Source organism: Ictalurus furcatus, chromosome 12 (assembly GCF_023375685.1).
Source record: "Ictalurus furcatus strain D&B chromosome 12, Billie_1.0, whole genome shotgun sequence".
In the NCBI taxonomy this organism is placed as follows: Eukaryota; Metazoa; Chordata; class Actinopteri; order Siluriformes; family Ictaluridae; genus Ictalurus; species Ictalurus furcatus.
Window position 1 is genome coordinate 24,237,073 of NC_071266.1, and position 27,861 is coordinate 24,264,933.

A 27,861-nucleotide genomic window follows, 5' to 3' on the forward strand; every position below is an offset into this window, starting at 1 on the left:
TTTATTTATTTATTTATTTATTATTTTTTCCCCCTGCCGAGCTGCTGCCCGCACTCCAGTCCAGTAGGTGGCGGTAATGCACCTGAACTTGGTTTGCCGACCACCATTAAAACAAGAAGAAGAAGCAGAAGAGTTTCACTTTCAGTATCCAGTCCATTTTATCTCCTGTTGGAAAAGCAAACAAACAAACAAACAAACAAACTCAGCACCAGGCAGAAACGGTGACATTAATGTCACACAACATGGAGTGTTGACTAAACGTGAGTTATTTCTTTAACAGAAACGACTTTATATTTTATTGTCCTCGTGTAAAAACAGGAGTAAGAGAACCAGGCCCGGACTGGACTTCGGGAGGAGGACCACTGCCCTGCTGTTTGTTTGTTTTATTTATTTATTTACTTATTAATTTATTCGTTATTATTTTATATTATTGCATGTCCGTTGTACCCAAGTGATCCTTAACGAATTCGGCATTTGATAATAAACCATGAATCTGTTAGTTTTGACTTGCAGCCTTACCATTCTCCTCGGTTCCGGTTCCGGTTCTGAACAGAGCCAGTGCACAGAGAGAGAATGGAGAGGAAGCGGCCCGGTGAAATGACAGCATTATTTACTGTATAGTTATAATACTAAGTCATTTAGCAGACAAATATCAAACGTGCAGTACATTTAGGGAGCCCTCCATGTTGTTATTTTAAATGTTGAAGTAACAAATACAACAATACAACCAAACAACACTTTTCCAAGCTCTGAGTCATAAAAGGTAATCTCATGTTCAAGATTATGATTTTTCTTAATAGATATTGTCATGATGTAGTTAGTATTGTACTAACAGATATTTAGGCGATTTAGAAAATTATGTCTGTGCATTAGTGATGTGTCATTCATGAAAGATTCGTTCATTTGGAACGACTCTTTAATATGACTCTTGTACGAGTTGTCTCAGAGAGTGATTCGTTCATTTTTGACCGCGCATGCACCGCAACATCCGCATAAGTTCTGTACCGGCAGCAGAAATGATTAGTTCACATCTCGAGTCTTGGGGTGTGAGTAGTTCGTTGTTTTTTTATGGGAGACCATACTGTGTGTAATAAATTGAATTTTCAAGGAAAAATAGGGTTGTCAGTGGTTTAAAAATTTGTTGTGGGTCTATTGGGTGGCCTGGATGAGTGTGAGACTGAAATTATGTCCCAGTCCGGCCGTGAAGAAAACTGCGTCACGTCCCGGACCTGAAATCATCTTCCCTGTAAAGCTGCTGTTTATCAGCTGTGTGTTATATATTTTATATAACACATATTTTATATATAAGTTTCTCTCTTTGATTAACATTCAGTGTTTGGGGAATTTAGATTTATGTGTGGAACAAACATAATGTGTTTTAAGATCTGGCTTCTACGGAAAAGGCCATGATTATTTATTTTTTTTTCTGAGCTGTTATCTCCAGATCACAACTTAGTTTTCTTGAGCTGTCCCTACAAAATGTTTTCTTTAACATTTATTTTACTTTTCAGTTCCACACAGCCATCACCAAAATAGTGGGACAGTACGGAGGGGACGTGGTGGTGAAAAAAATATGATATAGGAGGAACTTTTATATTTTCATGCTTTTGCGTTGCGTTCTCTCTTTGTACAAACAGTACTTCCGGTTTAATTTCTCTCTGGCAGCAGGGCAGTGGTTCAGACATACCACGTTCACAGTGGAGCGGTTCGTAGAGTTTTATTTTGATCTTGGACTCAAATATAAAGAAATAAAGTCAGTGGTTAGTTGAAGGTTTTCACAGTGCAGTTAAGCAGCAGCTCATCCTGAATTCTCGGTTATTAGCCGCACGTCCTTTTTAGTTGCGCGGCTTTTAGACACTTAGCGGTAACAGCACCGAAAGCGGAAAACGAGCTCCTACACAACCAAAACAACTTCACTTTAAATACACAACAATCATTTTAAATAAATAAAAAACAAAACCAACACACAAGAGGGTTCATTTTTATATTTATGCTTTTACATTTAAAAAAAAAAGAGCAAAATTGATTAAGTATAAAGAGATGCTATAAAGAGATGCTATAAAGCAATGAGCCAAATAAAAATTCATTTTTTACTAAAAACATGATTTAAGAAACATTATTATCCATCCATCCATCCATCTTCTATACTGCAAGGCGGGGTACACCCTGGACGGGGTGCCAATCCATCACAGGGCACAATCACACACACATTCACCTACCAGGTACTCAGGTACTCTAGCATGGAAATTACTGCCAAATGTGTCTCCATGTGTTCTGTCTACTGTAGAAAAGGGTTCTATGGTACCACAGTGGTCAGCACAGAGCGGAGCCCAATGTTAGCGCAGGAAGTAAGATCCCTCTTGGTCAAAGGGGCCATTGAACATGTACCCCGTTCTCTGTGGGAGGGAGGTTTTTACAGACGTTATTTTCTGGTCCACAAAAAAACATGGGAGAATATGGCCAATTTTAGATCTGTGTCATCTGAACTGTACTCTGCGGACATACAGGTTCAAGATGCTGACACCCACACTTATCGTTCCACAGATTCAGTTTGCGGACTGGTTTGTGACGATAGATCTAAAAGATGTATATTTCCACATATATTGCCCTCTCGCAGGAAGTTCCTGAGGTTTGCGTTTGGAGGCAATGCGTACCAATATCGGGTTCTTTCCTTCAGGCTAGCTTTATCCCCTTACACCTTCACAAAGTGCATGGATGTCATTCTGGCTCCATTGTGACTCCAGGGCATCCGTGTACTAAACTACCTGGACGACTGGTTAATTCTAGCATGATCCAGGGAACTGGCGATTCACCATCGAGATGTTGTTCTCGCCCACATGAAGAGCTTGGGGCTCAGGTTGAACCTCAAGAAAAGTATGCTTTCTCCAGTGCAGTGGACAACTTTTCTAGAGGTTATAAGGATTCTACTACATTGAGGGCGTTTCTATCCCCAACATGCGTGGGGTGAATCCTACCAACATTGAGCAAGATAAAGCTGGATCTCGGCATCCCCTCCAGTCGCTACGAGAGACTGTTAAGGCATATGGCAGCAGCAGCTAACATCATACTGTTGGGCCTATTGCACAGGATATTGCACAGGGGTTTCATCTGAGGACGAAATCTCTGTGAGTAAGCAGTGTCACGCGGTGATGCCTATGTGCTCTGAGAATTTGGAGGTGTTCCCGGTTTCCAACCTCGGGTCACACTCTAGGGGTGTCTGCTTTTTGCAAGACGGTAATGACAGATACCTCTCTCACAGGCTGGGGCACGATCGTAGATGGCAGAACAGCTCACGGTCTCTGGAGCGGCCCTCATCTGGAGTGGTATATAAATCACCTAGAAATGCGGGCCGTGTTTCTAGCATCATGTGTTAGTTGTGACAGCCAGCACTGTTCTCGCAACTAATTCTTCGCTGGGCAGAGGAAAAGTTTTTGTCAGTGAGTGCAATGTATATTCTGGGCAACTGGAATGTGGGAGCAGACATCCGGTTGAGGCAGGGGCTGAGGCTCAGGAATTGGAGGCTCCATCCACAAAATGGCAGAGTCCATATGGCGGAGGTTTGGCCAAGCAGAAGTGGTTGTGTTCGCCTCCGAGGGGACAACGCATTGCCCACTGTGGTTTGCCCTCACTCCTCCCACACCATTGGGGCGGGAGGTCATGGTGCACACATGGCCAAAGTCACATCTGTACATTTTTCCCATGATCGCTCTGCTCCCACAAGCTCTAGTGAGAGTTCGCCAAGTCTGTCTATGTCGGCTGCTAGTAGCACCTTATTAGCCAGCTCGAATATGGTTCTCAGAGATAACATCCCTGCTGGACGGCACTCCTTGGGAGATTCCCATCCGCAGGGATCTACTGTCTCAAGCCAGAGGGCTGATTTATCACCCTCGGCCGGAACTATGGAAACTGTGGGTCTGGCCCCTGCGGGGCACCAGCTCATAGATTCTGGTCTCGCAACTGAGGTTGTAGAGACCATGTTGAACACTAGAGCACCATCCACAAGGAAGTTGCATGTGCTGAAGTGGTGACTTTTTGTCTCGTGGTGTGAGGAACGTCAGCTAAACCCACTGAACTTCACAATAGCTACAGTCCTGGAGTTCTTACAAGGATGTTTCACAGCAGGGTTGGCTCCTTCTACATCAGGGTCTACATGGCCACCATTTTGGCCAACCACTCCCCTATCGATGGAGCCTCTGTGGAGCAGCATCCTCTAACTTCGAGGTTTATGGGTGGTGTCAGGCAGTTGAGGCCCATCTGCAGACCATGCATACCTCCACACACACACACACACACACACACACACACACACCCAAGATTTTGTTTTAGGAGCAACATTTTCTTTAGTTGAGAGATGTGAAAGATTTTTTCCCCCAACTTTACCTGTGTGTTTGTTTTGTGTTTTCTAGGAGGGTAAGTAATTCCAGCAGAAGCCATCAGCATCTTCAGGACTCAGCTGTGTGTCCATGAGCTGTCTGTGTATACACTAATATTCAAACATGGAGACCCCTGACCTGGACACAGATGATGTGACTCCACCCTCAAAAAAACAGTAAGCTACCATGTCCTAGTATTTTAGTCATTAAATGTTCATATCTGAAATATGTAGTGAGTTTATATAAAATAATAATTGAACAAAAATTTATACTAAGCAGGAAAACTTAGCAGTCATCACTTGAAAAAACTGCTAGATTCTGTTGATTGTAAGTAAAATGATGTACTTAAAAGCTACACTTTGGACATCTGCTGTGAATTCTGGACAGTTTGAAAATGTTGAGCAGTAGTGTACTACGAGCCGTTTCAGCGTTATTTTTTCCAAGTTCACGCAGGCCAAATGAAACAAGGCTGTGTACTATTAAGTAAGCATGCTTCGAGGCAGTTAGGTTCCCACTCGTAAACTTCTTGCTCTGTATGCTACTACGTCTGCTGCTGCTGCCTAGTGTGTAAGGAGAGGTAGAGGTCATAACGAATATTAAACAGAAATATCATAATATACGATCTGATACAAAAATCTCTCACCTGTATTCTGTATCCTGATTATTGAGACAATGAAATTCTGTCTCATGCCCACTCTATAATGTTGTACAGTAAACTACAGAGAAAGAGATCAGACTCACCGGAACCCAGCTGTGTCTCCATGAAGAATGATGCGTCTATGGAGTCTCCATGGTACTTTAAAAATGGAAACCCCTCATCTGTACACAGGTAACATCTCATAGTTCTCATAGTTAAAGTCACTACAGAGAGAAAGGCCGTGTTACACATTCTTTTATCCAGTCCAGGGTCATTAGAAGCATTCTGATATTTATCGCATTATGCTGAATGTATTTTGATGTGACAATAAAAGTAATGGTAACCGCTAACAAAATAATTAAAACAACCAGTAAAGACTGTGCATTCTACTGTTCATTATTAGAGCAAATTACCTCAAATTAACAAGTCAGTCAAAATGGTAAAGGAGGTATATAAAGGACTTTCTATAATGTTGTACAGTAAACTACAGAGAAAGAGATCAGACTCACCGGAACCCAGCTGTGTCTCCATGAAGAGTGATGCGTCTATGGGTTTTCCTCATAACTTTAGAATTAGAGACTCCTCATCTGCACACAGGTAACATCTCATAGTTCTCATAGTTAAAGTCACAGTTAATAGCTGTGCTACACATTCATTAGCAGCTATTTTGATTTATATTTTAGTTTCTTGGTCTTTAGTGATACTACAGAACTTTATGAAGGTCAAAATGTCTTACAGGTAATGCCTTAAATGCAAAAGCAAGAAATGCTAATATAAGCAAAACAAACTATAGGAAACAATATGTAATGACACTAAAACTACTGCTACTAATACTATTACTAATAATAATAATAATACGTGGGGTCACGTGGGCCGGGAATCAAACCGCCAACCCTCCGATTACTGGAAAACCCACTCTACCACCTGAGCCGCAGCCACTAAAAATAATAATTGCTTGGATGTGTCTCCATGAAGAGTGATGTGTCTGAGTATTTCTGTAAAATATAATAGAAAATGGAGACTCTTTATATGAACACAGGCACTGATTATTTACCATAAATCATATAACTGACATTACATTATATATTAATAATAATAATAATAATCAAAATCAGCATTTTCCTCAATTTAAACATTTTACCTCCCAAAATCATGTCAGTAGGTCTACTGATAACTAAATTGTCCCTACAGGTGATGGACTGAATCTCATCCACAGTGTAGTATAATTCTGGATAGAGTTACAGATTTTTATACCTGTGAACCTTTCTAGCAGGTTTTTAAAAAAAATAATTATCTGTATGTGCATTTAGGACACATTATCTGTTCATTCTGAATGATGTCCTCATGTTCTGTTACAACCATAATGACCATATACAGTCCCCTCCACAAGTATTGGAACAGCGAGGCCAATTCTTGCACTTTTGCTATACACTGAAGACATTTGGGTTGGAGATAAAAGATGAATGAGACAATAGACCAGAATTTCAGCTTTCATTTCCTGAATGATAAGGTGCCATGTTCTAAGTTATTTAACACATCTAGATGTAAATAATATAGAAAACCTCAATTTAAAACGGACTCATTTTTTCTCCAGGTCCTCAATGTTGGTGTTGTTGTATTTAGCACTGTGTTTTCTAAATATTAATGCCCTTACTACAATTATTTTACTAGAATTAGGGCTAAAGTTTAGACTACAGTATTAAAGTGATGAAAGTTATTGCCTTTAACAGCTACAGTTTTTATTCCCAGTGTTCTACAGAAGTCAAGAGACAGAAGAGAAAAGAACGTCATCACAGCTACAGGGTAAGATCAAACCCAACATCATGACTGTGACACTGACCCGCTGGTATTATAAACATCTCTGCTGTTATTTCCTGCAGAGTGATTAGATTATAGAAAACATACCGTAGAATACGGCAAATACACAGTGAGAACATCATAAAGAATGGTTATCTGTGGTAACCAGTCAGAAAAAAATGTGATCTTAAACTGTGATCTTTCACCCTGTCACAGACACGACCCAGAACCTGCTGCTGTAAATGAATTCCAGAAAATGTTCAAATTAAATCTGATGAAGAAATTTCAGTGTTTAAATGGAGTGATGATAAACCCGGAAAAACGAACACTCCTGAATGAGATCTACACAGAGCTCTACATCACAGAGGGAGACAGTGGAGACGTCAATAAAGAACATGAGGTGAGACAGATCGAGGCAGCATCCAGGAGAACGACAACAGAGGAAACACCAATCAAATGCAATGACATCTTTAAGCCGTTATCTGATCAAGACAAACCCATCAGAACTGTGCAGACAAAGCCCTTATCTAAAAAAGACAAACCCATCAGAACTGTGCTGACAAAGGGAGTCGCTGGCATTGGAAAAACAGTCTCTGTGCAGAAGTTCATTCTGGACTGGGCTGAAGGGAAAGCAAATCAGGACATCCACCTCATATTTCCACTTCCTTTCAGAGAGCTGAATTTGATGAAGGACCAGAAACTGAGTCTGATGGATCTCCTTCATGTCTGTTTTAAGGAGACAAAAGAAACAGAAATGTCCAGTTTGGAAAAGGTTCTGTTCATTTTTGATGGATTGGACGAGTATCGTTTTCCTCTGGATTTCCAGAACACAGAGAGAGTGTGTGATGTAACTGAATCAGCATCAGTGCATGTGCTGCTGATAAACCTGATCAAAGGGAATCTGCTTCCCTCTGCTCTCATCTGGATCACCTCCCGACCCGCAGCAGCTGATCAAATCCCCTCTGAGTGTGTCCATCGAGTCACAGAGGTACGAGGGTTCAATGACCCACAAAAGGAGGATTACTTCAGGAAGAGGATCAGTGATCAGAGCCTGGCCAATAACATCATCACACACCTGAAGTCATTAAGAAGCCTCTACATCATGTGCCACATCCCAGTTTTCTGCTGGATTTCAGCCACTGTTCTAGAGAGAATGTTGGATGAAGCAGAGAGTGGAGAGATCCCCAAGACTCTGACTCAAATGTACACACATTTCTTCATCATTCAGACAAACATCATAAGAGACAAGTACTCAAAGAAGCAGGAGAGTGATGAAGAAATGCTTCTCAAACTGGGACGACTGGCTTTTCAGCAGCTGATGAAAGGCAACCTGATCTTCTATGAGGAAGACCTGAGAGGGTGTGGCATCGATGTGAGAGAAGCAGCAGTGTACTCAGGTGTGTGTACGCAGATCTTCAGAGAAGAGTTTGGACTTCACCAGAGTAAAGTGTACTGCTTTGTTCATCTGAGCATTCAGGAGCATCTCGCAGCTCTGTATGGGCACCTGACATTCATGATGGAAAAGAAAAATGTTCTTAATCAGTTCTCTGACCAGTTGACTGAAGAAATTACAATCTCAGCTGTCCACAAGAGTGCTGTAGATCAGGCCTTAAAGAATCAGACTGGACATCTGGATCTTTTCCTCCGGTTTCTTCTGGGTCTCTCACTGGAGTCCAATCAGAACCTCTTACATACCTTAGTAACACATACAGGAGGTAGCTCCCAGACAGAACAGAGGAACACAGTACAGTACATTAAGATGAAGATTAATGAAGATCTTCCTACAGAAAAATCCATCAATCTGTTCCACTGTCTGAATGAACTGGGGGACAATTCTCTAGTGGAGGAAATCCAACACTACCTGAAATCTGGAAAACAAAGTGAACTCTCTTCTTCACAGTGGTCTGCTCTGGTGTTTGTCTTACTGACATCAGCAGAGGAACTGGAGGAATTTGACCAGAGTAAATATATCTCTACAGATAAAATAAGAGAGGAGATTCTTGTGAAGGTGATGCCTGTGATTGCAGCATCCAGAAAAGCAATGTAAGTAAATCTTAATAGAACTCTTCTACTGTTACAGTGTTAAGAGAACAAATCAAATGTCTTAGCTGTTCAGATGAATCTAACTCTACAATGAATCTACAATGTGTGTGATGATGTACGCAGCTAAAAACTCCCACCAAGCCGAATCTGAACAGCTCTGACTGTGTGGGACTTTTGTCTAACGGATGTTTGTGCTTTTGAAACTGAGAAGTTGCAGTGAAGGTTTGAGGACTTGTTTGATAATTTGCATTACTGTTAATTCATTATGTATTTTTTCCTTCAGTATCAGGTGTGATACAATTCAAGAACGTGGTTGGTCAGCTCTGGCCTCAGTGCTCAGCTCAGAAACCTCCAATCTGAGAGAACTGCATCTGACTGTGGATACACTGCATCTGACTGGGAAGACACTGGATCTGACTGGGAATGATCTTGGAGACTCAGGAGTGAAGCGTCTCTCTGCTCTACTGGAGAATCCTCATTGTAAAGTAAAAAATGTGAAGTAAGATCATCTCTCTGAGAGACACAGTACCTCACTAAAAGCTGCAGTTAATAGTTGTGTGCAGTTCTGTTTTTTCAGTTAAATCAGTACAACATACAGAACAAATATATTAGTCATTAAACACATCACTTGTGCAATAATAGTAATAATTAAATGCACTTAGATATATGTATAAAAATACATTTAAACAGAGATTAAAAAAAAACCTGACTCATTACTTTTAGCATAAACCATCATTAGTTTTACACCATAATTGTCAGTGGTAATAATATCTTGTGATTGGACAAAAGAAGGGAGACAGTCCAACATAACAGACATATCATCTTTACAGTACGTTTTAAATCAAAATGAAAATGTGTTGATGAAGAGTGTGTCATTGTGTCTCTGCAGGTTGTGGGAGTGTGGTGTCTCAGATGAAGGCTGTGCTGCTCTGGCTTCAGCCCTGAGATCAAACCCCTCACACCTGAGAGAACTGGATCTGTCTGAGAATAATGTAGGAGACTCAGGAGTGAAGTGTCTCTCTGCTGGACTGGAGAATCCTCACTGTAAACTGGAGATACTGAAGTAAGATCATCTCTCTGAGAGTCACATGACCTGCTCCTCAGTAAGACACATTCTCTAATAGTGAGACTGAAGCAGAGGTTTTAGGTTCATCATCAATGTCCTGAGGAGGAACATTGTTTCTTTTCACTGCACACTGATGATCTGTCACAGAGTCTTTGGGTCAGATGTACGTATGTGAGAAGCTGCAGCACAAAACGTGACTTGATGCGACTGCAATGTGTCTAAAATTACTGTGAAATTTACTACAACGTTGTAACTAATCACACAAACTGCAGCTCAGACACAAACTAAATACACTGTGTGTGATGCAGGGTTTAAAAGCAGCAGGGAAATGGTGCAAATGATCTCAAAATAAAGAATTTTTAAATTAAAATGAGAAGTTAATGTTATAGAACAGAATGGTAAAAAAAAAATTATGAAACATTTGATTTTTAATTAAAAATGAGACACTATGAACAGGGTTGCCAGATCTGCTTTACAGAAGCAGCCTAATGGACTTCACTATAAATTTATCAGTCTCACACTTACTTACTTTTTTCCCTCTGGGGAACACAGGCCACTGACGACCTTCCACCATCTTTCACAGTTGTTCGCTAACCTCTCCAGTTGTTTTCACTCCTTTAGACCTATCAACGCCCAAAGTATTATTTTAATGACTTTGGGGGTCATTTTTCGATCTTTTAGTAAAGTTGTGTGTAAATGTTTGCGTGAGTCAAACCCAACTCAAATTTTCCACCAGACTTACAAAAGTCTCTGAAAGTCTGATTTTCTTCGCACTCGCTTTAATGATTAGTTTTTTTTGTCTTAATTTATGGTTTGTATTGGCTCACTTTTTTAATATTTTTTAAAAACTGTCAATAATATAAAACATCTGATATTCACAAATTTTCTCAGTGGTGCTCTTAGTCCCTGATCTAGTGAACTAGCATGAGGATGTGTTTTTGATAGAAACTCCAAAGCACTTCTATAAGTCGCTCTGGATAAAGGGGTCTGCTAAATGCTGTAAACATGTTTAAAATATTTTTATATTTTTAAAATTATAATTTATACTCAACAGAATATTCCAGATATAATATTAAAGTAATCCTTGCAGATTATAAATTAAGGCAAAATTATAATGGTTAAGTCTATGGGTTACTGATCAGAAGGTTGGGCGCATGAGCAAGGCCCTTAACCCTATCTGCTCCAGGGGCGCTGTATCATGGCTGATCCTGAGCTCTGACCCCATCTTCCTAAGAAGCTGGGAAATGTGAAGAAAAGAATTTCACTGTGCTGTAATGTATATGTGACAAATAAAGGTTTTTTCTTAAGTATAAATGTGCACACACTCAGGAGCACGAGTAGAATACGAATTAAGAGGATTTTCATGAATACCAAATTTCTTGTGTAAACGCTCGTACAAACGATTTACACACAAACCCGTTTATATCCAGTTTTATAAATGAGGCACATTGTTAATTAGAATAAACAGATGATATTAAATCCTCATGTCATTCTGAATAATAAAATCCCACACATCATCTTTAATGTAATGAAAATGTGTTGATGAAGAGTGTGTCATTGGGTCTCTGCAGGTTGAGTTATTGTGGTGTCTCAGATGAAGGCTGTGCTGCTCTGACTTCAGCTCTGAGATCAAACCCCTCACACCTGAGAGAACTGTATCTGTCTTCGAATAATCTAGGAGACTCAGGAATGAAGTGTCTCTCTGCTGTACTGGAGAATCCTCACTGTAAACTGGAGATACTGAAGTAAGATCATCTCTCTGAGAGTCACATGACCTGCTCCTCAGTAAGACACATTCTCTAATAGTGAGACTGAAGCAGAGGTTTTAGGTTCATCATCAATGTCCTGAGGAGGAAGATTGTTTCTTTTCACTGCACACTGATGATCTGTCACAGAGTCTTTGGGTCAATAAAGGGGTCTGCTAAACGCAGTAAACATGTTGAAAATAATCAATTTAAACTCACATGAATATTCCAGATATAATATTACAGTAATCCATGCAAATTATAAGTTAAGGCAAAATTATAATGGTTAAGTCTATGGGTTACTGATCAGAAGGTTGGGCCCTTGAGCAAGGCCCTTAACCCTATCTGCTCCAGGGGAACTGTATCATGGCTGATCCTGCACTCTGACCCAAACTTCCTAACAAGCTGGGAAATGTGAAGAAAAGAATTTCACTGTGCTGTAATGTATATGTGACAAATAAAGGTTTCTTCTTAAGTATAAATGTACACACACTCAGAAGCACGAGTACAATACGAATTAAGAGGATTTTCATTAATACCAAATTTCTTGTGTAAACGCTCGTACAAACGATTTACACACAAACCCGTTCATATCCAGTTTTATAAATGAGACACATTGTTAATTAGAATAAACAGATGATATTAAATCCTCGTGTCATTCTGAATAATAAAATCCCACACATCATCTTTAATGTAATGAAAATGTGTTGATGAAGAGTGTGTCATTGTGTCTCTGCAGGTTGGAGGAGTGTGATATCTCAGATGAAGGCTGTGCTGCTCTAACTTCAACTCTGAGATCAAACCCCTCACACCTGAGAGAACTGTATCTGTCTCTGAATAATCTAGGAGACTCAGGAGTGAAGTGTCTCTCTGCTGGACTGGAGAATCCTCACTGTAAACTGGAGATACTGAGGTAAGATCATCTCTCTGAGAGTAGTGAAAACACACACAATATGCACTATAATGCGTCAAAACTAGGGCTACTGTCACGAATCGTGACGGAGCAGACATAGGACGGATGCAAGTGCAGTATGAACGGTTGTTTATTGGAAAGAGAGACAGGCAGACAAATCCAAAACGTGATCCAAAACGTAATCCAGAAACATGCAAGAGGTCAGGCGATTGGCAAACAGGCATACACGGGGCAAGGCAGGAATCTAGGTCGATAAACAAAACAGAAACGAACTATGACGAGGGACTGGAAGCGGATAATCCAGCGCGAACTGACTTTAAACATAAACTGTGACTACGATACGAGCTAAACTAACGCTAACATATTATTAATCTTCCGCGCTGTGTGCTGGGAAGCGCGCGGTATATATGCGGACATAATCAGCGTCTAAACTGCTAGCAGCTGAGAGCAATACAGACCCACGTGAAATCCCAGCCAATGACAGAACAGGGAGGAGACATGACAGAAACATAAACAAAACACACGTGTCCAGATGTCATTACGGTCAACAACGGAAAAGCAGGTGCTCGCGCATTCGCGCTTAGAGCACACTGCTTAAAGGGGGAATCGTGACAGAACCCCCCCCCCCCCCAAAGGCACTCCTCCCGGAGTGCCATGAGTCATCCCATTTAATTGGGATTGAGACCTGGCCCCCTGGACTGAATGTCCCAGGCAGAGCCAGGAAACTGCACGGTGTTCTTGGCGGCGCAGGGAAGCGGAGCGACGTCCTCGGCGTAGCAGGGAAGCAGAGCGACATCCACAGCCGGGCAGGCAGGCTGAGCAAAGTCCTCGGTGGAGCATGAAGGCAGAGCGACAACCACAGCAGGGTAGGTGGGCTGAGCGAAGTCCTCGGCGGAGCCTGAAGGCAGAGCGACGTCCTCGGCGGAGCATGAAGGCAGAGCGACGTCCTCGGCGGAGCATGAAGGCAGAGCGACGTCCACAGCCGGGCAGGCGGGCTGAGCGACGACCACAGCCGAACAGGCGGGCTGAGCGACGTCCTCAGCTGAACAGGTGGGGTGAGCGACGTCCTCAGCTGAACAGGCGGGCTGAGCGACGTCCTCAGCTGAACAGGGAGGCTGAGGCTCTGAGGTCACCAGGTGAACCTTGGACACGGGCGGAGCTTGGCCGGCCGTGTCAGCAGACTCTGGCACAGGCGGAGCTTGGCTGGCCGTGTCAGCAGACTGTGGTGCGGGCGGAGCTTGGCTGGCCGTGTCAGCAGACTGGGGCGCGGGCGGAGCTTGGCTGGCCCTGTCAGCAGACTCGGGCACGGGCGGAGCTTGGCTGGCCGTGTCAGCAGTCTTGGGCGTGGGCTGAACTTGGGCGACCGGGTCGGTAGACTTGGGCGTGAGCAGCATTTGGTCATTAGGCGGAGATATTAGCAGAGCTTGGTCAACTGGATCAGCAGGCTTGGATGTGAGCTCAGGGACGTGAGACTTGGCTTGGCCCTCAGGGACGTGAGACTTGGCTTGGCCCTCAGGGACGTGAGACTTGGCTTGGCCCTCAGGGACGTGAGACTTGGCTTGGCCCTCAGGGACGTGAGACTTGGCTTGGACGTCAGAGCCTGGAGGCTTGGACGTCAGGGCCTGGAGGCTTGGACGTCAGGGCCTGGAGGCTTGGCTTGGGCGTCAGGGCCTGGAGGCTTGGCTTGGGCGTCAGGGCCTGGAGGCTTGGCTTGGGCGTCAGGGCCTGGAGGCTTGACTTGGGCTTCAGAGCCTGGAGGCTTGACTTGGGCTTCAGAGCCTGGAGGCGAGGCTTGACTTGGACCTCAGAGACTGTAGGCTTGACTTGGATCTCAGAGACTGGAGGCTTGACTTGGATCTCAGGGACTGGAGGCTTGACTTGGACCTCAGGGACTGGAGGCTTGACTTGGACCTCAGGGACTGGAGGCTTGACTTGGATCTCAGGGACTGGAGGCTTGACTTGGACCTCAGGGACTGGAGGCTTGACTTGGACCTCAGGGACTGGAGGCTTGACTTGGACTTGGACCTCAGGGACTTGAAACTGGACTTGGACTTCAGAAACTTGAGACTTGACTTGGACATCAGAGCCTGGTGTTGGTGCCTCCCCGATGACCTCCTGCTGGAGCTCGGCAGGTGAGCCCACCTCGTGGGGCTCAGGTTTGAGCTCTGAGGTCGCCAGGTTAACCTCCGGCTGGGGCTCTGGTGCTAGGACCTCCGACGGGCGCTCCGAGGTCACCCTGTCGATCCCGGGCTGGGTCTCTGCACGGGCTCTCCGGTGGAGTTTCTTATGCTCCCGCCAGCTGCTCTTGAAGCATTCCTGAGAGCAGAAGAAAGCTTCCTGGAGGCCCAGCTTCTTGCAGGTGGGACAAGCTGAGTCTCTCTCCCGCAGCCCTCGGTCATACATCTCGGAGATTTCGCCCCCGTGTTGGCCGGAAACTCAAGTGGATCGCTGGTTACTGCCCTGTCCATCTCCTCATAATAGAGGTTGAATGGTGGGTCCACCTGGGGCTGTCCATTGACTCTCCACCCCAGTAAATCAAGACCACGAAGTTGTCCAGGCTGTGAAAACTCCTCCATAAACAGCTCTGCAAACTGAGTGACATCATGGAGGGCTGGCGACCCAGCACTCACCAGCTGTTCCGCCCAGTCACGGGCCGGACCGCAAAACCTGGACACCAGGAACCCGATCCACTCTCTCTTAGTAGGCTTGGGAAACGCCAAGCTGCAGAAATACACCTGGCAGCTGAAGAGGAACTCCAGCCGGTAGCTCCCCAATCCCGCTGTCTCTAGCGGCAATTCAACGGCGTACCTTTGGGGAAATTGCACGGATGAAAAATGCGGCCAGTAATCCGAGCGTTCCTCGATGAGGTATTGTCCTACTATTTCCCTGGTTTCTGTGGCGTGACTTCTCTCTCGTCCTCGTGCTGCATCCATGTTTAGGGCGGAAGATTCTGTCACGAATCGTGACGGAGCAGACATAGGACGGATGCAAGTGCAGTATGAACGGTTGTTTATTGGAAAGAGAGACAGGCAGACAAATCCAATACGTGATCCAAAACGTAATCCAGAAACATGCAAGAGGTCAGGCGATTGGCAAACAGGCATACACGGGGCAAGGCAGGAATCTAGGTCGATAAACAAAACAAGAAACGAACTATGACGAGGGACTGGAAGCGGATAATCCAGCGTGAACTGACTTTAAACATAAACTGTGACTACGATACGAACTAAACTAACGCTAACATATTATTAATCTTCCGCGCTGTGTGCTGGGAAGCGCGCGGTATATATGCGGACATAATCAGCGTCTAAACTGCTAGCAGCTGAGAGCAACACAGACCCACGTGAAATCCCAGCCAATGACAGAACAGGGAGGAGACATGACAGAAACATAAACAAAACACACGTGTCCAGATGTCATTACAGTCAACAACGGAAAAGCAGGTGCTCGCGCATTCGCGCTTAGAGCACACTGCTTAAAGGGGGAATCGTGACAGCTACAACTAACGATTATTTTCATAATCGATTTGGTTGACTGATTATTTGTTTATTTATTTATTCATTCATTTATTTATTTATTCATTTATTTATTTATTGATTAATCGGATGGGCGGGGAAAACTTTCAGTACCATTATTTGGGGTTTATTTAAAATATAATCCACAAACTGAGTGTTACAAATATAAATTCAGACTAAAACTTTACACAGCTGTGTGTCCAAAACAGAAAAGAACCCAGTACACGCACACACACACACACACACACACACACACACACACACACACACACACACACACATCAGAATATATATTAATTTAGGACTGTAGTTTAATTCGCTGCTTTTTGTGCATCCATAAATAGTAATGCATGAATATTCTAAAATAATTTTTTTATATATTTATATATGTATAAAATTGTATAATATTTATGCATTACTTTTTATGGATGCACAAAAATCACCAAATTTAACTACAGTCCTAAATCAATAATATAAATTCACTTTCACTGCACCTTGTGGTTTCTGTTACTCGCTGTCTTTAGGCATATTATTTTACTTGTGTTTATTTTTGATCATAGTGTTTTAATTAGATATTACAGATCTTACTCGTGCATATAAAGCATATAATTACAATAAATATAAATTAAACTAAAGCTTCTAAGCAGCTTGCACCAGTTTCCCTGCCCCTTACACACAGTGGAACATTTTGGACATGAACATAACTTTGTGCTCGTGCAGCACTGTTTGATCTGCGCGGTGTTTAATATAAAATGCCCCCTGCATTAGAGGACGTTCTTCCTCAGTCATGTGATGATTTCTCCTCCTTCTGATGGAGACTGAGGTCATGTTGGGAATAAAAGGTAACGTTCACAAATAGTAAACTGAAGAAAGTCATTGTCCGTGACTCGGGTGTCTGCTAATGCTAGCATGCGTATGACGTCATGCGCTGTCGACTGGGAAGCGGATTATACTTCCGGTTAGTAAAATCCACTAGTGTTCTATTTGAGACGATATTACCTTTCTAAAATCCACACACTAGACGGTAGAGTACTCTGTGCATAGTGTAAGCGTATTGTACTTCATTTGGGACACAACTTTAGTATTTACTCTCCGAGGCGTGTTTTCGGAACAGAAGTAACATAGTGAGTAAATCTCCCCCATGCCACGCGCAGACCAACTAATCCATACTGAGATTCGTCCACAACGATTTTCATAATCGATTATTATCGATATTATCTATTAGTTGTTGCAGCTGTAGTCAAAACATTAAGTGTTTCATCATAAATAATGAGTGATTTTTAATATGATTTTACTTTGATAATAATAAAACAGGGTCTAGTGTTCTTCCAAGTCAATGGAATGTGTGTGTAAAATAACAAACACATTCTGCATAAATAAAACAGTCAGACTTGTCAGTACTGAATAAACCATTTAAACATTCACAGTATCTCTCTCTGTCTTTCTCTCTCTCTCACCCCCCCCCCCCCCCCCCCCCTCATTTCAAGATACGCAAAGTATGTCATGGTGTTCATAAACTGAGAGAGTGAAGAGTGTGTCATTGTGTCTCTGCAGGTTGTGTAGGTGTGGTGTCTCGGATGAAGGCTGTACTGCTCTGGCTTCAGCTCTGAGATCAAACCCCTCACACCTGAGAGAACTGCATCTGTCTTTGAATAATCTAGGAGACTCAGGAGTGAAGTGTCTCTCTGCTGTACTGGAGAATCCTCACTGTAAACTGGAGATACTGGGGTAAGATCATCTCTCTGAGAGTCACATGACCTGCTCCTCAGTAAGACACATTCTCTAATAGTGAGACTGAAGCAGAGGTTTTAGGTTCATCATCAATGTCCTGAGGAGGAAGATTGTTTCTTTTCACTGCACACTGATGATCTGTCACAGAGTCTTTGGGTCAGATGTACATATGCGAGAAGCTGCAGCACAAAACGTGACTTGATGCGACTGCATTGTGTCTAAAATTACTGTGAAATTTAATACAACACTGTAACTAATCACACAAACTGCAGCTCAGACACAAACTAAATACACTGTGTGTGATGCAGGGTGAAATTATTCCAGTAGAAATTTTGTACTGTTAGTGAGGATTCTTTCGGTACGTCTGCGTCTAGCTGTTATGTACAGGGTTGCCAGATCTGTGTTACAGAAGCAGCATTAAACTTATGTAGTTTTCCTCAGTAGTGAAAACACACACAATATGCATTAAAATACGTCAAAATTAGGGCTGCAACTAACGATTATTTTCATAATCCATTAGTTGACTGATTATTTTTTCACTTGATTGGATGGGCGGGGCAAACTTTCAGTACTCTTTTTTTGGGTTTATTTAAAATATAATCCACAAACTAAGTGTTACAAATATAAACTTCAGACTAAAACTTTACAGAACTGTTTGTCCAAAACAGAAAAGAACCCAATTCACACACACACACACACACACACACACACCAGAATATATATTAAGTTAGGATTGTAGCTTAATCCGGTGCTTTTTGTGCATTCATAAAAAGTAATGCATAAATATTATAAAAAAGATATTATATATATATATATATATATATATATATATATATATATATATATATATATATATGCATTACATTTTATGGATTCACAAAAAGCACAGAATTAAACTACAGTCCTAAATTAATAATAAAAACTCACTTTCACTGCACCTTGTGGTTTCTGTTACTCACTGCTTTTAGGAATATTATTTTACTTGTGTTTACTTGTGATCATAGTGTTTTAATTAGACATTACAGATCTTACTTGCGCTACACTGTGTATCAGCGCATCTACACTGCGCGTGATCAGCAACGCAGCCTCGTCACTAATAGATAACTTCCTTTACAATAAACGACAGAATTTACACTGCAAGTGCGCAAATACAGCATATAATGACAATAAACTTTTTTCCAGAATATTTTTTATTGAGAAAGAAAACAAACCTGTCACATAGCAACAATACCATTCTCATTTTTTTATACTTACATATACACACATACATACATAGTGTAGAAAAGGAAAACAAAATTAAAGAGTACAATCAAATAAACAACCCCCCACCCCACCCCGGCTCATCATGGCTAACCAATATCTATACCTGGTTATGTATATATTGTAAAACCCAACAACAGGCACATAAATTCAAATGGGAAGTGTCTGTAACTCCATAAAATATGAAATAAAGGGTTGCCATTTATAAAAAAAAAAAAAAAAAAAAAACTTGTCAGTACAACCCCTCATCGTATACTTTATTTTCTCGAGTTTAAAAAAAAAACATCATGTCCTTTAGCCACTGGGAGATGGACGGATATTTAGCAGACTTCCAATGCAACAATAGGGAACGTCTTGCTATTAGGGATGTGAACGCGATAATATCTTTTTGTACAGAGGGTAATGGAACTGAGGCATCAGGAATCCCAAATATAGGCAATATCCCAATATGGGCAAGGTTTTAAATCTACTCTGAGAATAGTGGACACGATAGTAAAGAAACCAGTGCAAAAACCATAGAGATCAGGGCAAAAGAAAAACATATGGCCAAGATGACAGGGAGAGCCATGGCATTTATCACACTTGTCCTCTACTTCTGGATATATTACAGAATGTCTCGACTTGGACAAATGGACCCTATGTAAAACTTTGAGCTGGATAAGTCCAAGACGAGCACAAGAAGTGGTAGACTGTGTCCTACCTATAGCACGTTCCCAACACTCTTCACTTATTTGTACTCCTAACTCCATTTCCCTTAATTTTGGTATTCGACTCACTACCTAACACCAGCGTAAAATCATAAATCTTAGAATTCATTCCTCTCTGATGTGGATTGTTTGAAAACAAGCTTTCCCAAGCCTGTTCAGGAAGCGCAGAGGGGAAATTAGGAAAACATCTGGAAACAAAATTTCGAATTTGAAAATAACGAAACAGGTGCCTCACAGGGAGGTCATAAGTAGATGACAGATTGGCAAAGCTATCAAAGACACCATCGGCATACAGATTTTTAACTTGTTTAATGCCCTTGTCATACCACACTGAAAATGTAGAGTCCAAACAAGATGGAGGAAATAAGTGGTTGTTGCTTAAAGGACCCAAAGAGGATGCACCTACAAACTTAAAGCGCCGTCTAAATTGGTACCAAATCTTAAGTGTGTTAAGGACAACTTCTTTATCAGTGTATAGAGAGAGCTTTGTAGGTAGAGAGGAATAAAGTAAAGCAGGTATAGAGGATTCCCTACAAGATGATAGTTCCAATTTACACCAAGAAGATCCAGGAGATTTAACCCAGTAGCAAAGTTTATGGATGTGCACAGCCCAGTAATAGAATTGAAAATTGGGTAATGCAAGTCCTCCACTAAGTCTGCATCCCTACAATAAAGTTTTACAAACCCTTGGTGGCTTCCCAACCCAAATAAAAGAACAAATTATTTTATCCAATGAATCAAAGAATGATTTTGGCAGAAAAAGAAGAACTTGCTGAAATAAGAAAAGAAACTTCGGAAATATATTCATTTTGATGACATTGATCCTGCCAATTAGAGAAAGGGGGAGGTTAACCCATCTTTTAATGTTGGATTTAACCTTTGAGATAAGGGGAGTGAAATTAGCTGATACAAGATTAGATAAAGAACGTGTCACATTGATACCTAGGTATTTAAACCCTGCCTAACTAAATCGAAAAGGTAGATCTGCCTGTTGGAGAGAAAATGCTGCAGTATTGACGGGAAAACAGTCGCTTTTGTCCAAATTTAATTTATAACCTGAGACAAAACTGAAGGTTTCCAGAACACCTAAGACAGCAGGCATAGAGGCAATAGGATCGGTTACATACAATAACAAATCATCAGCATATAGCGACAATTTGTATTGTACACCGTATCAAACTACTCCTTTAAACAAGTGGGAAGATCTTAATAAGATAAACAGAGGCTCGATAGTGACAGCAAAACGCAGAGGGGATAAAGGACAGCCTTGGCGACACCCTCGTCCGAGAGCAAAATAATCAGAATAAATATCGTTCGTTTGAAGCCTGGCTTTAGGGGATCAGTAAAGGAGGCGAATCCAAGACATAAATGTATCCCCGAATCCGAACTTCCTCAAAACTGCAAACAAATACTCCCACTCAACCCTGTCAAATGCTTTTTCAGCATCTAAAGTAATTACAATCTCAGGAAGCTCAGCTGAATACTTTGAATGAATTATATTAAAGAGTGTACGGGTATTGAAAAACAATTGACGTCCCTTTATAAAACTGTTCTGCTCTTCATATATATGATATAAGGGAGCACGTTCTCTAAACGAGATGCAATTACTTTTGCCAACACCTTTACATCTGCATTAAGCAGAGACAGCGGTCTATAAGAACCACAGGAGGTTGGATTTTTACTCTCCTTAAAACCCCTTTCGCCCCGACACTTGCGTTCATTCCGCCAGCGGAATGGAAAACGACTTATCTGTCATTTTCAATTAGTATAAACAAATGAATTATTTTATCGCCACAGTTCTGGTATAAGATTAGTCAGGACACTGGTGGCTTTCTTTGTGTGCAGTTTCATGACTGTGTGCTTAACTCCTGGTGAGCAGGGGGATGGGAAAGGGGCGGAGTTTGAGCTCCCTGCTGGACAAACAATTCACACCTCTCCATGAAAACATTGAGACAGAGATAAATCGGAGAGCACAACTAAAGCTTTTTTGATAGTAAAACACCGTATACAACTGCCACAATAAAATTATAACATTTAAACCAAAGATTGGACTTGTATCAACGTTTACTACCTTACATTACCTACATAGACGAAACTCCAGTTCGCTTGCGGTTTTGCAAATCATGCACGTTTCCATCGGTATAAAGTCCATCAGTTTTATTGAAGAAAACAAATGCAACGTTCCATATTTAGTCACAAATGTCCTCTTCAAAATGCATTAAGTGTTTTGATATCCCGCCCCTCTGGAATTTAGTAATTAGCCATAAACTGAACTGAAACACCATCTTAAAAAAAACGCTAACCTGCTTTGGCTATGCTGAACAACCCGCCTCCTAAATTTTAATCGGGCAGTCTAACTTGACTGGACCACTGGACTGGACCACTTGGACCAATTGTAGATACTTCTTGCTTTCAAACAAGCCCAAACTCGACATGATTGACCACTCAGAGGCTGAGAAAATCAAAAGCGTAATCAGCACAACCAAACCTTTTACGCGTGCATCCATTGGTCTTGAGTTGTGTGTCAGCGGGTACAGGCCAATCAGCAAAGCGCTATAGGGCCGTGCAGAGAAACTATCCGGAAATGGGAGCTCCGCTCTAACGCTCTTCCTGCAAAACTCATTTGAGCCATTCAGAGAGCAAGTTTTCATTCACTTGGGGCTCTGGCACTATTTTTAATAAACATTATATTTTATAAGTATGTTTCAGACTTTTTTGTGTGTGTGAAATTACACATTGTGTAACATAGTTCATGCTACTGCCATTTGTTTTCATGTTGTGCCATTTGGAGATGTTTGGTGCCTTTTGGAGACGTTTGGTGCCATTTGGAGAGGTTTGGTGCCTTTTGGAGAGGTTATTTTGTGCCTTAAAAAAAAAAGTTTGCTATTTCTAGAAGTCTGCAATTTTTAAAGGCTTTGTGCCATTTTTATAAGCTTTGTGCCATTTAGAGAGGTTTTATGTCATTTGGAGACGTTTGGTGCCATTTGGAGACGTTTGGTGCCATTTTGGAGAGGTTTTAACCTTTGTTTGGATAACCTTACACACAATTTTAGTGGTTAGAGTTAACTTCCTCATATTTTGGGTGTTCATGGACAAGTACTTGGGGCATCTTTGAGACCATTTGCTGTGAAGATATAACATTTGGATTAAAAGTAAATATATTTTTTTTATAATTAAAAAAAAAAAATCTGAATATATTGCCCCAGGTAGGCTAGGTCAAAGAAGAAATACTTGAAATACCTGCTAATTCTTAAAGTCTTAAGTGTCTACTTTCATATGAGCCATTAACCACTACTGTGGTGTGTGATATCACAAAACAAATCAATGCTGAACACAGGTACCCCCAAAACAGACAAAAATGCCATTTTTTGGCTACCAGTAAAAGAGGTTAAGAAGGAGAGCTATCGTGGCTTGTGTCAGAGTTGGAGGCAAAGACCCACATTCCAAGCATTCATTGAACATAGATAAAAGCAATGGAGCTAATTTTCCAATAAACATTTTAAAAATTCAATTGGAAACCCGTCTGGGCCAGGAGCTTTGTTAGATTGCATAGTTTTAACTGCATATAAAATTTGCTGTCGTAGGTGATGCAGCTCACCCAGATGTCAAGAATTTGACATAGTCCCCCACTTCTTCCGCTGAAACGAAGTCTTTCTGAACACCGTTATATGTAATGCGAAGCCGAGCTAGGTGAAGTATTCCATAGCGAGTGCCCTCAATGGCACGAAGTTGACGCCTAACCTTGTGAAAACACAGCCCGAGCTCGGGCTATCTTGGCTTTGTGGTCCGGGAAAACTGAAATGGTCAAATCCCTCACTTTAATCCTCTGGAGCTCTCTCGTACGGCGTAAAATGTCAACACAGTCACTGTGATAGTGGAATCTGCACACAATAGCTCATGGTCGTTCACCAGGCTTGGGCTTAGGCTGAAGGGTCGGTGGGACCGGTCCAAAACCGGCTCCTTCTCCAGACCACACGGTTCCTTTAACAAGGCCGCTACAGCAGCAGTTGTACAGGTGTCAGGGCCCTCTGGAACTCCCACTATCCTAATGTTATTGCGCCATGACCTAGACTCCAGATCCTCACATTTATTCTCTAATTTGGTTACGGTCACAGTGAGAGACTCGATAATAGTCTTCATCTGAGCTATGTCATCGGTGCAATCGGAGAGAGCGTGCTCCATTTCCCAAACAGAACCTTTCAGTGTTGATAAGGTAGCATCGGTAGCAACTTTATCACTAACCAGCTGTGTTTTCACGGCTTGCAGGTCAAGCTTGATAGTCGACAGTGCACCCCCGAGAGTCTCCTGGAGCTCCTTTTTAAAAATATTGGCAATGTCCTTCCTCAGTGAAGCCAGCAACTCGAGCCTGAGGGCGGCGAAGTCAGAATCACTGTGTGGCGAGGCGGATTCAGGGGAAGAAGGCAACTCGCTCACGGCGCACAGTAGGCCTCAATTGTGTCTGAATAGTACTACAGGCTTTCGTATTTTTTCCAGACGTTTTAATGTACCACAAAGTTAAAAGTGCAGACAAAAAATGGAGTAGAATAAGTCAAAATCTATTGTCTGACCGAAAAGCGCAAGTTCTTTACAATTTTAATCGAAATCAGCAGGAGCCTCCAACTTCATGTCCTACTCCATTGGCAGCTCAGCAGCGCCCCATGACAATAAACTTAAATTAAACTAAAGCTTCTAAGCAGCTTGCACCAGTTTCCCCTGCCCCTTACACACAGTGGAACATTTTGGACATAAACAAAACTTTGTGCTCGTGCAACACTGTTTGATCTCCGCTGTGTTTAATATAAAATGCTCCCTGCCTTAGAGGACGTTCTTCCTCAGTCACGTGATGATTTCTCCTCCGTCTGATGGAGACTGAGGTCATGTTGGGAATAAAAGGTAACATCCACAAATAGTAAACTGAAGAAAGTCATTGTCGGTGACTCGGGTGTCTGCTAATGCTAGCGTATGTATGACGTCATGTGCCGTCGACTGGGAAGCGGATTATACTTCCAGTTAGTAAAAAACCACTAGTGTTCTATTTGAGAAGATATTACCTTTCTAAAATCCACACATTAGATGGTAGAGTACATAATGCATAGTGTAAGTGTATTGTACTTCATTTGGGACACAACTTTAGTATTTACTCTCCAAGGCGTGTTTTCGGAACAGAAGTAACGTAGTGAGTAAATCTCCCCCGTGCCGGCGCAGACCAACTAATCCATACTGAGATTCGTCCACAACGATTTTCATAATCGATTATTATCGATATTATCTATTAGTTTTTGCAGCTGTAGTCAAAATTTAAGTATTTCATTATAAATAATGAGTGATTTTTAATATGATTTTACTTTGATAATAATAAAACAGGGTCTAGTGTTCTTCCAAGTCAATGGAATGTGTGTAAAATAACAGACACATTCTGCATAAATAAAACAGTCAGACTTGTTCTTGTCAGTACTGAATAAACCATTTAAACATTCACACTATCTCTCTGTCTTTCTCTCTCTCTCTCTCTCTCTCTTTCACACACACACACACACACACACACACCACTCATTTCAAGATACACAAAGTATGTCTTGGTGTTCATAAACTGAGAGAGTGAAGAGTGTGTCATTGTGTCTCTGCAGGTTGCGTTATTGTGGTGTCTCGGATGAAGGCTGTGCTGCTCTGGCTTCAGCTCTGAGATCAAACCCCTCACACCTGAGAGAACTGGATCTGTATGAGAATAAATTAGGAGACTCAGGAGTGAAGTGTCTCTCTGCTCTGAAGAATGATGAACATTACCAACTACAGACACTTGAGTGAGTAACGATATTTTTTAGATAAAAACTGAAACAAATGAAAAGACTGATTAACATTATTTTGTACATTAGTATTAGTTTGTACATTTCATTTTAGTTGCAGTAAATATCAGATTATCGGATACTGGGTTAAAATTTCACTATATTCGATTTAATCAGACTTTTTCTAACAATTAGCTTTGATGCTGTTTGGTATTGATTTAAAATTGATGTGAAAGCAGAAGACAGGGAGTCAGACAGAGTCTACAAAATGTCAGCACTGAGTGCATGAGAGTGATTGTAAATGAACACCTCGTCTCCTTGTGACACCCTGCTATCTTTGACTTCATACTGCTGCTTTTGTCTGAATCAGATGATCTCGGCTTCTCCCTGTTTCTGATCAGCAGCAGATTTTCTTCTCCACTCTCATAAAAGCGAATTAAAATCATCATCTTTTAGCCACACTGCTACAAATATTTAATTTAAGGAGTCACTTTACTCTGACACTCCTTCCAGCACTCCACCTCCACACCGTGTCTTCTGTCATTCCTGTAAAGTTCCCCTCCGCTTGTTCTTAACGTCTGCACTTAAATACACATGTAGAAGAAGAGATAAAACACACAGCAGTGATCACTGTTTTAAAAATAAAGCTCTACAGCCTGTGATTGTATAAGAGCAGTGATGTGATGGTAAATATCTGCTCATGTTCCTGTTAGATCTTGTGGAAGTTCTCATCTGTTCTAGCTAAATGTTCTAACAAATATATTCTATAAGAATGAAGAAATGTTGAATGATTATGAAGAGGAGATGATAATGTTTTCTTTGCAGCAGAGATGATTACATGCTGTAAATCATGAAGTACCACAGTTTTTGGTTATTAATTCAGATATCTGTCTTTTACATTTTACTAGACTACACACATCTCTGCACTGAGTAGAACGACCTGTGATCCCTGGACAAAATTTCCTCAATCCCAATGAAAACCTGAGGGATTATTTGGAACAGCAGGTGAAAAACCACACGAACTCCAGCTGGACCCAGTCAGTGGAAGACGGAGCTGAAATGGACAGGAACAGTTTCATGGCATTGGTGGGATTCTCACCTGACAGGATTAGCATCTGAGGAGTTTATGTGAAGAAGCCCCTGGGAGACTCACTACAAGTCACATTTATCACTCTGTCCTTTAGTTGGTATTTAATATAGTGTAGATTTTTTGGTTCCAGGATCAGATCTAATCTGTTCTTTATTTTCTCTGATATCTGATCCCCATTTCTTTGCTAGTATCAGCTGATCATACCCGGTATGGGATCAGTGCCATCACTATTACTTAAGTATACACTACTTGCAATATTTTGCGTAATTGTGTCAGTCAAATACAGTACATTTTGAAGAAGTGAATATGTTGTATCTTTGTATTAGACTACAACTTGAGAAGAATACAGTAGACACTCGGAGGTAAAGTTAACTCGTGTGTTAACCAGAGCAAGAGAGAAACATATCAATGCGCATGGCTAATTACCAATCAGAAATCAATGCTAAAGGGAGTGATTCCACTTAAAGAAATAGATCCTCTCTAAACACTACAGTCTTTAGTTCTGCTGGAACAACCCCAGATGGAAAATGATGGAAAGTGGGGAACGGACACAGAGCTTATGTTGAACTTCAGGTTATAAACCACAATAATGCCTCCGCCTCTGCCAGATAACCTCGGGAGAGCTAATACTCCAAATCCCGCTGGAGTGATCATTTTCTTTATGCCATGTTTCGGTTATAATCAACAAGTCCAGCTTTTTATCAGTAAGAAAATCCGATAAAAGCAGGGCCTTGTTATTCACGGACCGTGCACTGAATAAAATTTTTACATAGACACATACAAAGAAATGCTTTAAAGCAAAGATTTGCATTATTATATACAGAGCAGTAAATAGTAATTGAAAGGAAATTCTCTTATATCATGTACTCTTATATTATGAACTGTATTAAGACACCTTGGATACGGGGAATACTGGGTTATAGTTTCTGTTTGTGTGTCTCTCTGCTATCAAATACCTATGATGAATGTATACATTTAATTAGCTCTTTGAATAAGCTGCCATCCTTTAATATAGCTGAAACATGTAGACTTATTTTGTAGTATGACCCTGTGCGCTGTGTATTTTGTCTATCTGTCTGGCCCCTGCACCAGTAGAAACCCTCCACACACTGCTGTTATCAAAGTGGTATGTGTATAAATACTTCTGTTTTGAATGAATAAACCAGAATTCTCTGTGAACATTCGCATGTGTCAGTGTGTG

The 27,861-nt window shown here is 41.5% G+C and overlaps 1 protein-coding gene across 2 annotated transcripts; it reads left to right on the top strand.

Moving 5' to 3' along the window:
• On the top strand, positions 1 to 27,813 carry LOC128616073 (NACHT, LRR and PYD domains-containing protein 12-like). Of its 2 annotated transcripts, XM_053638567.1 has the most exons (13): positions 1 to 260; positions 4,407 to 4,549; positions 5,086 to 5,202; positions 5,491 to 5,607; positions 6,760 to 6,813; positions 7,024 to 8,850; positions 9,134 to 9,349; positions 9,740 to 9,913; positions 11,488 to 11,661; positions 12,401 to 12,574; positions 17,644 to 17,817; positions 25,415 to 25,588; positions 26,479 to 27,813. In XM_053638567.1, the coding sequence occupies exons 2-13, from the start codon at positions 4,497 to 4,499 to the stop codon at positions 26,498 to 26,500; spliced, it is 3,276 nt and encodes a 1,091-aa protein (XP_053494542.1). In that variant the 5' UTR covers positions 1 to 260; positions 4,407 to 4,496; the 3' UTR covers positions 26,501 to 27,813. The 2 variants fall into 2 exon arrangements, with proteins under 2 accessions (XP_053494542.1, XP_053494543.1); XM_053638568.1 differs by lacking the exon at positions 5,491 to 5,607.
• Positions 27,814 to 27,861: the final 48 nt, after the last annotated feature.

Coding starts and splice junctions, on each gene's coding strand:
- LOC128616073 (XM_053638567.1), top strand. CDS start 4,497: ATGGAGACCCCTGACCTGGACACAGATGATGTGACTCCACCCTCAAAA. Junction 8,851..9,133: donor GCAGCATCCAGAAAAGCAAT/GTAAGTAAATCT, acceptor TTTTTCCTTCAG/TATCAGGTGTGATACAATTC. Junction 11,662..12,400: donor TGTAAACTGGAGATACTGAA/GTAAGATCATCT, acceptor GTGTCTCTGCAG/GTTGGAGGAGTGTGATATCT.